The sequence below is a fragment of the Lynx canadensis genome, chromosome D1, assembly GCF_007474595.2.
Source record: "Lynx canadensis isolate LIC74 chromosome D1, mLynCan4.pri.v2, whole genome shotgun sequence".
NCBI classification, from domain to species: Eukaryota; Metazoa; Chordata; class Mammalia; order Carnivora; family Felidae; genus Lynx; species Lynx canadensis.
Genome location: NC_044312.2, coordinates 76373528 through 76384359, shown reverse-complemented (window position 1 = coordinate 76384359; position 10832 = coordinate 76373528). Strand labels below are relative to the sequence as shown.

The following is a 10832-nucleotide window of genomic DNA, read 5'->3' as shown; positions in this document are numbered from 1 at the left end:
TGTGAGGAGAGAGAAGAAAATGGGAAGAAAGCCGGGGAAAACCTTAGGGGAGGCAGAGGGGAAAAACAGGATCAAGTCTGGGCCATCCCATGCCATTGGACTAGCACTGGGTACCCAGTTCCAAATCCTTCACTGGCAGTTTGAGTCCCAGGGAAGAGGTTCCCAAAGGGTCGATCATGTTCTTGTAACGCTCCCCACGGTGCTGAGCTAAGAACGGGCCCCAGTCCGGCTGTGGCGAGCACACCAACTTCAGCCTCTGCAAAGAAGCCAAAGACACACAGGGTCACAGAAGTAACACGCCACCCCTCCCCTAGGCACCACCCATCTATCCCCAAACTGCTTGACACCACTTTTGCCAGAACCTTCCTTAAGCCAAGAGGTCCCCGGCCAAGAGAAGCGGTTAGGAAGATAGCCCTCTTAATTAACGAGGTCAAGGGACGTTAAAGAGGAGACGTGCTTTGGTTCGCTTGAAGTTATTTACATCTCCCTGCAAGCAATATAACAATTGCTCAGAGTTTGCCTTGCACAAGATTAACAGAGGATAAAGGACCCAGATTTTAATTATACATTTTTTCCTTCCAAATGAAGAGAATTCGCAAGCTTCTCTCTCCACTGCCAGACGCAGTCTGTAAAAGACACGCGCTCAGTTACTTTTGTTCCATAGTCCCAACAGTAGGTTGTTACATCAAAATAATTGGATTTTGTTTAGCATATTTCCCCAAAGTATATAAATGGCCGGGAAAAAAAAAAAAACACAACCCCAAAAACACACTGCCAAGAGTGAGCAAAGATTTTAATTATCTGTTGACAAAAAATATATGCTCCTGACTCGGTTCAGCAGTGTAGGTGAGCCAGAAATAATGGGACTGTCTCTGATCCTTCAACTGAACTTTTTACAGAAAACATAATGTGATGGGAAAATTTTCTAGAAAAAAGTTAAGAAAACATATTTCAGACTCCATAAGGGGGAACAATTATATGTTTATTACCTATTAAAGTGAAGCTATTTCTTATAGCTGTTAGTTTAATCTCCCCTTAATCATCAGTTTGCAACCTTTGTGTCCCAAATCAACCATAATAAATTTATAGAACCAACTCATCAGTTTAGGGAATTTCAGCCTAAGACAAAAGTAGCAGAGGCTACACTAGCTTCTGTTCAAAGGGAATGAGATTTCTGGGTCAGTTGGTGGGAGGTTCATCTGGCGCAAGAGGGAGACAGCCCTGGGGGTAAAGGGGCCCACAGTAATTTACCTCAAGGGGATAGCAGACAATTTCCTGAGGATGCAAACTGGAATACCGCTTCAGTAAGGAGACTCCTACATTCCCTTTGTCAACTCTGTCTCCATTTTCAGTCCATTGAAAATAAAAGCCACCCCCTCTGTGGGATGTTCCGGAGACCTCTCTTCCTCTTCTCAATCTGACCAAGAGCCAAGCCCATACACCTGTTCTTCGCTGCCCTCTATTGGCAGGTGTTTCTTTGCCTTGGTCTATCCCAAGGCCTCTGAAACTTGAGTGTGCATCAGAATCACCTGGTGGGCTGGTTAAACTACAGACTGGGGGTGGGGGGGGGGTGATTCCCGTTCCCCACCTCTGGTTCAGTGGAGCCAGCTGGAGCCTGCTCATTTGCATTTCCAACAAGCTCCCAGGTGGTGCTGATGCTGCCGGTCCGGGGCCAAACCCTGAGGAGCACCGGTCTGGTCCAAAAGGTCCAACCTCTGGATTTTCAAGACAGAGGCAGTGCTGATCTATCCCTAGCACGCCTGAGCCAGCGACTTCTCATAAGTAACAAAAGCCTGACCACACTTCACTGGTGGCTGAACAAGTGGCAATGCGTTCCCAGACAGCCTGGAGTCAGGGTGGGGATTTTTTTTTTTTTCTTTAGAAATGAAGGAAGTATCCATCAAGGGATTAACAAGGACAGGTCTCACCTCACACCAGCCATGCCCCGGACCTCTCATTACATTGTATGGGGATGGTGACATGTTTGTGAGCTTGGACCCCTCAGCCATCCTAATACCAGTCCAACAGGAAGGGGTAGTGATTTAAAACGTAATGGGAATAGATGTTTGGAGGGAGAAGACTTGGACAGAGATGCACATCAGGAAAGCGGGAATCTGACGTGTGGTTAAAAACCAGATATCAGATGTAAACTGTGGGTAAGGGGAGAGGGGGAGGGGAACTCCAGGAAAAAGGAGACATGACCTCTTATTCCCCAGAGCTGCCAGGGCACTGAGGAAGAACATAACAGCTTGGCCTGTGGATCGGCTAAGTCTCTCCATTAGAGGAATAATACATAATAAAAACGGGTTTAGTAGAAACGGTGGCAACTGTGATCACTTAATCACCAAGTCTCCCTGGAGAATAAGTTTACCGAATCTGTTGTTTTTTAATGCACGGAGCTCTGAGAGCTTCTCCCTGGGGAGGGGATGGCAGGGAAAAGGAGCTGATGGAATTACCTCAATAAATCTGCCAGGGGCCAGATGCATTTTTATCACAAACATAATTGGAATCCAGATAACCGAACAGGCGAGCATCAGCCATCCGAGCACCATGGACCAGTTAGGGTAGCGATAAGAGCCATAGGTCATGGGCTCCCACTGGTAAAAGCTGAAGCAAAGGATAAACTAGGAAGAAAAGAGAAACACATGTGTTAGGCTGGTGATGCGAAGTGTTCATTCCTAACAGCCAGGTATTGAGCCCCTGCCATCAGTTTGCTGCTTTCCTATCTATGATCCCATGTTATATCCAGACCAACCCTGAAAGAGGTATTATTAATAATCCATTTTCCAAATGAAGAAACTGAATTTCAGGAGAAAGATGACACACACTTGGCCAGCTGCATTTGCCATCTCCCAGAACTGAGCAACGTGTATGGGTACACACACACACAGGCTGTGAAGACACTGTAAGGGCCTTACATCAAGGGGACTGATGCGTGGAGCTGGGCGTATTTAAAGGGTTGTCTGTACTTTCTATAGTGGATAATCAAGCTTTTGTTGTGAGAAAGAATCCATTCAATGTATGTATTTAAAATTTTTTTGTTAATGTTTATTTAGTTTTGAGAGACAGAGAAACAGAACCTGAGTGGGGGAGGAGCAGAGAGAGAGGGAGACACAGAATCTGAAGCAGGCTCCAGGCTCTGAGCTGTCAGCACAGAGCCCGACGTGGGGCTTGAACCCACGAACCGTGAGATCATGACCTGAGCTGAAGTCGGATGCTTAACCAACTGAGCCACCCAGGTGCCCCTAAATGTATGTATTTTAATATTTTTAGAAATGAGTTGATGGGGTCCCTGGGTGGCTCAGTCGTTTAAGTGTCCTACTTCGGCTCAGGTCATGATCTCATGGTCTGTGGGTTCGAGGCCCTCGTCAGGCTCTGTGCTGACAGCCCACTCATGCTCGCTCTCTCTCTCTCTCTCTCTCTCTCTCTCAATTTCTCTCAAAAATGAATAAACATTAAAAAATAAAAACAAAAATAAATAAATAAATGAGTTGAATCTACCTTGACTTCTCCTTGAATGGGGAATGGCCCGTATCCAGGCGCTGCCTTTAAAGCTGGCAGAGTGAGGCCAGGAGTGGTTGGCAAGCAGTGACTGAGCCTGAAGCTGAGTCCTATAATAAACCATGGGGCATAGAGTGGGTGCACAGCGCACTCTCAACCGACTCAAGATGAACGGGCCATGTCACCCAACAGTGGGCCAAGAGCCAAGAGGCCAGCAGGCTGATCTCGGTTCCACTGCTAACTAGAGGAGGGACCCTCATGTCTCAGACTTCTCTGCTATAAAATGGATATATTTCACACTGCGTACACAACACACAGGGGCTTTCTGGGAACAATGGTCTGATATTTACTCAAAAGTCCCCTCTCAATTTGAAGAGAGGTGATGAGTCATTTTCTGCCCATTATCTGCATCACTGCACACTTCGGCAGGAGCAATGAGCACCCTCTGAAAGCAAGTTTAGAGCAGCTGAGAAGGAACAAGGGAACACCCATGGGAACAAGGGAACACAAAGAGAGGCACTGGAAAAGACAGAACAGGGGTTCTAACTGTTCTTGCCACACCTTTGGGGAGCACTGACCTGAGAAACTGTGTTCTTGCCCATGTTCATAGTGGCAATATAGTGGCAGCCGAGAATAATGTACCTAATAACGATGACATAAGTCCTGCCTTCCCCCCCCCAACCGCCCCACACATCTCATTCTATCTTAAGCAGTAAAATAATGGCCCAAAAATGATTGGAGGGAATTATGTCAGCAAAGATGATATATGGAAGTGTTTTAGAAAAGCATGAAGCACTATACAAATGTAAGGCATATCTATATTATTGCTGCAAAGCCCAGGCTGCTGGGCCAAGTGATTATTTCAATGCAACAATAATTCAATGTATTGATCTGAAGCAACATGAGCCTGAAGACTGCTGTTGAAAACGCTGCTCCTACGGAAAGAGATGCCTTACTCTAGGCCCCTTTTTAAACATTTGCCCCTAGAGTTATAAACTTTATTAACCAGTCTATTGGAAGTATGGCCTAATGTAATTATGGTAAGTTACTCCATTTCATTTACTATATAAATAGCAATACATCTGCTTATGTGTGCACATAATTCAGTAACGTGATCTGACTATGTATACAATAATTGCATGGGGAATATTTATAGCTCTATAAATCCAAGAAGGCACATATAAAAATGATCAATTTCATTTCAGAGGTTTCTAAGTTATTTAAACCCATAATCTCAGTTCATTCCAGCATACCACAAATATTCGCTTTACAGAGGGCAAGTGGCAAAAAATAAGTGTTAGGCTTGGTCCTTTGGTACCCATTTCCAGTTGCACAAATTCCACATCAAACTTATGTGTGCACACCTGTTCTTGCCATAAATTTCCCTCTGCCTAGCTAACTTTGATAAAACCCTGCCTCAGACAAGCCTGGCCATGAGAGATAATAATTTAAGCACTGAGTCAGGCCCACCCTGACATTTTGCTGATGGCAGCCAAGGAAGGAGAGAGGTACATCAGTTGACAATGGATTTGACTGCTTCTACTTGTCCATAGCTCCCAAACACAGAAGGGGAATCTGGATCAGGAGCTTTTCTGGGATCTCTACAGGTTTCTGATGGGAGTTTCATAATTGAAATCAAGAAAGCACAGCATGGTTGAGAAACTTTCTCAAAAAACATAGCAAGTCCCTGCAATTTCTTTTCCCTGACTCTCTGCTCACAGAGATTAGCATTATTTTAATTCCAAACTGGCCAAACTCCACTTAGAAATGAAAGCACTGAGTTTCTAGAAATTTATTAGAGTGTGGGCTTGAGGCCTAGAAGCCCTGGATTCAAGTCTCAGCTCTGCCTCCTGAAAGCTTTGTGGCCTCGGTCAAGCTCCTTAGCCTCCCCGGGCCTCAGCTCACATAACTGTAAAATGGGGGGAAGAATCACCCACTAAGCAGAGTGGTCGGAAGCTTTAGGGGCAAAGTGCCTTCCTTCAAACAGACCTCCACAAATGGTGGTGCCGGTTCTTATATTTATGTGATATGTTTCTGCAAAATATAATAAAATTCTCTGAAGCTTAATCTCTTCCAAGACAGGAAGGAAAGTCAGGTCTTGATTTCACCCAAGAATAAATCATGTGGTGGTGACTGGGGGAAATGGTGAAGCTCAGGAGAGCCAGAGAATGCCCCCAGGCAGGAGAGTTTCAAAGTCCCCCCCCACCCCCCACCAATTAGGTAAATCTGAGCTCTTCATATACATTTCAGTCCTAAACTCAAGAAACTGGAAAATCCATTTTGATTCTTTTCACCCCTCGTGCCCCAGATCTAGTGGGACTTTTCTGACAAATTATCGCCTCTAAAATGTGAGCATTGATGTGGGCCTCTCAGTATGGTGTTCATGTCAGTGCAGAGGGAGATAAATGCTGAATGGTTTTTCTGTCTAAACTTATGTCTTTTCGGAAATCAGTTGAGGTGTTTTGATTAAAATTCACTCTGTGACAGTTAAAAAAAAAAAAAAGAGGGGCGCCTGGGTGGCTCAGTTGGTTAAGCGTCCGACTTCAGCTCAGGTCATGATCTCACGGTCTGGTCCGTGAGTTCAAGCCCCGCATCGGGCTGTGTGCTGACCGCTCAGAGCCTGGAGCCTGTTTCGGATTCTGTGTCTCCCTCTCTCTGACCCTCCCCCGTTCATGCTCTGTCTCTCTCTGTCTCAAAAATAAATGTTAAAAAAATTTTTTTTAAATAAATAAAAAATTAAAAAAAAAAAGGAAATACATATTTTCTTTACAATTTTACTTCTGGTGCTGAAGTTAAACAACGGTCTTAATCTGGTTTCCACTGCCACCTGCCGGCTGCAACCAGAACTACAGCCAGCTTCCTGCCGCCTTGCTTTGATAACACCCATCACAAGCCGGGGAAGCGGAGGAAAGGCAAGGTCGAGGTCAATTACTGTGCTTGGAGGGTGAATTAAGGCAAAGCCTTCAGCCTGTATCACAATAAAGGAAGGGACGGGATGTGCATGCAAGTCCCTATGCAGATTTACTGACACATGAAGGGCTCTGATCTTTAAAAAGATGAATGTCAGATGATCTCAAAATGTCATTGTCACACTTGAGGATGATGAGATAGTTCTCAAAAAACAATAAAAGTGAACCATAAAGGTCTAATTTATGCTATCTTGGTTGTAGAGCAGCTCTACTGAGTAGTGGTTAAGAGCAAGAGTCCTGGAGCCTTTTGCCTGGGCTCGAACCCAGGCGGTGGTTGCTAATTATTAGGTGTGCAGTGCTAGGTAAGTCACATAGCCTCTGGGTGTCAGCTTCCTCATCTGTGAAATGGAGGCGACTGCAACGCCAGCCCCGCAAGGCTGCTGTGAGGGAGAGATGTGGTGACACACATAAAGTTCTCTGAACAGAGCCCGGACCGTGGGTAGCATGTGGGAAATGTGACTGTAATCTGCTAACAGTACATGAGGAAATGTTCTGTAAGGTTGCTCCAAACTGCATGAGTCACCGCTAAGCACCTTCAGGTGGGCCACTAGATCTCTCTGAACCTCAGTTTCCTCTTCTGGAAGGCAAGAATAATACACCTTGTTCAAACGTAAAGCACCACATACATAGGCGAGATCCAACTACATGATAAAGCGTGCAATCCTTACCGTTAAAATGGTTGGAGTTACAAATGCCCAGCAGACTTTCCAGAAAATGTTTGGCTGGAATCCAATCATCATTTCTATATCTTCACAGAATCTTTGCAAGCCTGCAAATAGACAAGTGGAGACAGCATGAGGTGCAGTGGCAGGGGGTTGGGGGAAGGGAGGGTAGAGGACAGGGTCTAGAGGCCCTCACTCAAGTAAGTGCCATTGGCTAGGGATGGCCCCAGACTGGTGTCAGCATGACCCCTATTATGCAAGAAACCATCAGACAAATGATTCGCTGCCAGGAAGATTAGGGCAAACTGAACATTTAAATAGATATTAAATATGCTCTGCAGTGAGGGTCAAAAATGTCATCCCAAGGTAACATCTAAAAAGCTCAGTTGCAGTCTAGCCCAGGCGTCTCAGCACTGCCACAGCCAGGCATAGTCACCCGTGCGGCTGTTTTCACAGATGGCCTTATGTGCTTAGCAACAACTTCGGCAAAATCCATTACGATCGTGGTCAATAAGCACAGTGTATTACGAAAGCCTTGGGATTTAGAGTGAGAGTCACTACATATTAGTTTCTGTCCACACCCTCCCAAGGACACTCTTCCATGAGCCAATTTATCTTCACTCTGTGTAAGATGGCAACGGCCATTGCCCACTCTGTTGGAGCTCAAAGGACTGCTGTCCTGGTCACCGATCAACTTCACTGAAGTATCAAGCAGAGGAGATGGTCATTCTCATGGCCACACATAACTACCATCCCCACACACTCACAGTTTACCAAGACCTTTAAGCTACTCCTTGGACGGAGGGGCCACTGAGTAAGGTTTTGGAAAGGGACAGCTTCTCACATTGTTTCCTGAGCTCATCAGAAGCATGGCTTTCCCCCAAGTGTGGGTCGCCATGCTGATGGGACAGGAAAGCTCCCTGAATTCAAGCTTCAGTGAGTCAGTAGTTCTGACCAGGGGCCCAGGAGCCTCAGCTTAAATCTCCCCATTCCTTTATCCTCTGGTCATTTATGTGAAAAGTAGGTACCCTGCAAGTCAAGAGGAGCAGAGGCACTCCTCGGGGAAAGCCCCCATTTCCACTATGCCTCCTCCTTTCAGGAATAATCCCTTGCACATCTTGAGACCTTCTTGTTTGAGACATTGGCCACTTGTTCCTCCAGTTCCCGGGCTCTCCCAACCTCCTTAGGTTTCTGGGTCCTCTGCCCTTAGCCCCATGCGGAGCAGGGGGATTCAGTTTCTGGGGGTTCCCCTTCCAGTCCTCACTTGCTATCTCTTACCCTTGGCCATCCCCTCCCTGTGTAGCACCTGTACGAGCTGCCTTCACCTGACCTGTGCCCCTGTCCCCACCTCAGCCCAGAGTTATCCTCTAGCCTTGTCCCCTCAATGCCTGCTCTGTGCTGCATGGCAGCAGGAAAGAATAATGTGATATGAAAAAGCAATCTCTTGCTGGGGTAGAAAGCAGACACTGGTATTCCTTCAAGGAACAAAATAGTTCATCTCAACCCCTTTTTTAAAAATGACCCTGATAATATTCTATATCTTGATCTGGATGCTGGTTACCTGGGGGTAAAAATTCATTCAGCTGTACACTCGGTTTTGTGTTCCTTCCTGTGTACACGATGTTATACTTCAATATTAAAGTTTACCCTCAAAAGTCCACTCTAGCCATCATCCTCAAAATAATGGATCCTGAGACCTTCCATAGTCCTCAGCTCCTGTTATTTGCTTCTACTCCATGCCAAGCCCAGACCCAGAATGTCAGCTAACTCTCGTGATCATGAATCACCAGGCCCTGCTGACAGCAGCCATGAAGGAGGACAGCCAAGCCTGAGGTTAGCTATAGAGCAGCCTGCTCTGGGAACGGTGTGGGAGGTTCACCAAAGACAGCTGTTCTCAACTCACTCTAAAGTTTCTCAGGTGGCAGCTGAGCTTCCTATTCTATCTTAAACCCTGATCAGGGTCAATCACAATGTGGTACAAGGGAAAGAGTGCTGGATGGGGAGTTAGGATCTAAGAATTGAACCCCTGTTCCGCCTCTAATTCACGGTGTGATCTCAGGAAAGGTATTCTGTTTCTGAGCCTTTGTTGGTTTGCTGGGGGGACTGGAGAGGTCAATCCATGACACAAAGAGGCCCAGGTTGCTTCCTTATATTCACAGGCAAGAACTTCATGCCATGAGCAGCTGACCTGACCCTCTTTGGATTTGTTATTTGTGCATGTTCTTTAGTGTTATCAAATGCCTTCAAATGAGTGGCCTCTCCGAGCAGTGAGGGGAGAAACTCAAAGGAATAGAAATCAAAGCTAAGGCCCAGAAAAATAGACATAAGACACTGAAGGAAGCCTGAGTGTTTAAAAAAAAGATTCTAGAAGTTTCTGCTATTGTTTTCAATTCTGTTACCAGATTATTCCTCTCCAATAGACCATCCCCAAGAGATGATGATGTACAGCTTGACTGGGAAACTGATTTGATGGAGCACAGGGTTAGACACGAGGAAGACACAGAGATGGCCTCCTATAGGAGGAGAGGGATGGTGGTAAAGAGCACTCCAGCTTTCTCAGAGGGGTAAAGGAGCTAGACGCAGAACTGTAGGAAGGGGCAGATGGGGGCTGCTCAGATTCAGCAAGAGGCAGAGTTTGATGCAGAGAGCATGGTGCTGGGATGGTGAGGGAGGAGGCTTGGGTTCCAGGGCCAGCTCAGTGTCTGGAAAGTCATGTCCCTCTCTGGGACTCACATGAGGGCTCTGGACACCTGGCCTTGGCCTCCCACTAGCTCCAGGTCCCATGATGGGTCTGCCCCTTCTGCCAACTTGTGGGCTGGCCCTGCAGGTATAGTGCAGGAGAACAGGCTGAGAGCCACCAGGCATTCGTCCTCCTGCCTCCCACTCATTCCTGATCAGGCTCTCCAACCCTTCTACCCTCTGCTGGCTCTAAACCCAGTCCAGTGATACCCATCCCATGGCCAACTCACCCAAGTCTCCACCTGGGTCCCTTACTGTGTCAATGGCTACCTTCCTCTCAGGCCGTTGTTTATGTGGCTTCCTCTTCCTGCTCTGTTCTTTCCATTGACCCAAATCCCCCTCACCCTCAAGGCCTAACTCTTCTTTTTTAAAAATTTATTTGTTATTTTAGAGAGAGAGAGAGAGAGAGAGAGAAAGGGAGACAGTGCATGCGAGGGGCAGAGAAAGAAAGAGAGAGAGAATCCCAAGCAGGCTCCATACTGTGAGTGCAGAGCCCAATGCAGGGCTTGATCTCAAGACTCTGAGATCATGACCTGAGCTGAAACCAGGAATCAGATGCTTACCCGACTGAGCCACCCAGTCACCAAAGCCTAACTCTTGATAAAAGAATTGTTCATGGAGCCTGGGGCATATGCATAGGGACTTGCCTGCTGCATGATCTCGAGTCTGGAGGGGTAAGATAGGCTCCAAAAGGGATCTGAGCAACTGCTTGTTACTGAGTTAGCAGGAAAACAGCAGGAAAAATGTGGTAAATCATGGCTACTATTCTAGACTCAACAAACAGATTTGGGGCTCAGAAATTGGTTCCCACAAGCTCCTTATAACCAACTAACCCTAAACTGAGAAATAAAAAACTTGTTTCAACCAACCAATCATTTTCACCCATGCAGCTTTGTGGCTTCTGTGTTTATAAACCATACCCTTGCCCTTGGTCTAAACATGATCTTCAGGGGGCTGCTCT

At 46.3% G+C, this 10832-nt stretch overlaps 1 protein-coding gene across 1 annotated transcript in view; it reads right to left on the bottom strand.

Moving 5' to 3' along the window:
• Positions 1-100: 100 nt before the first annotated feature.
• SLC6A5 (solute carrier family 6 member 5) overlaps positions 101-10832 on the bottom strand; it is a 53322-nt gene continuing 42590 nt past the window's right edge. The window contains exons 14-16 of the mRNA XM_030333768.1: positions 7139-7239; positions 2457-2624; positions 101-256 (exon numbers count right to left, since the gene is read on the bottom strand). Of these exons, the coding sequence (XP_030189628.1) occupies positions 101-256; positions 2457-2624; positions 7139-7239 (425 nt within the window). The remainder of the gene's footprint in view (positions 257-2456; positions 2625-7138; positions 7240-10832) is intronic.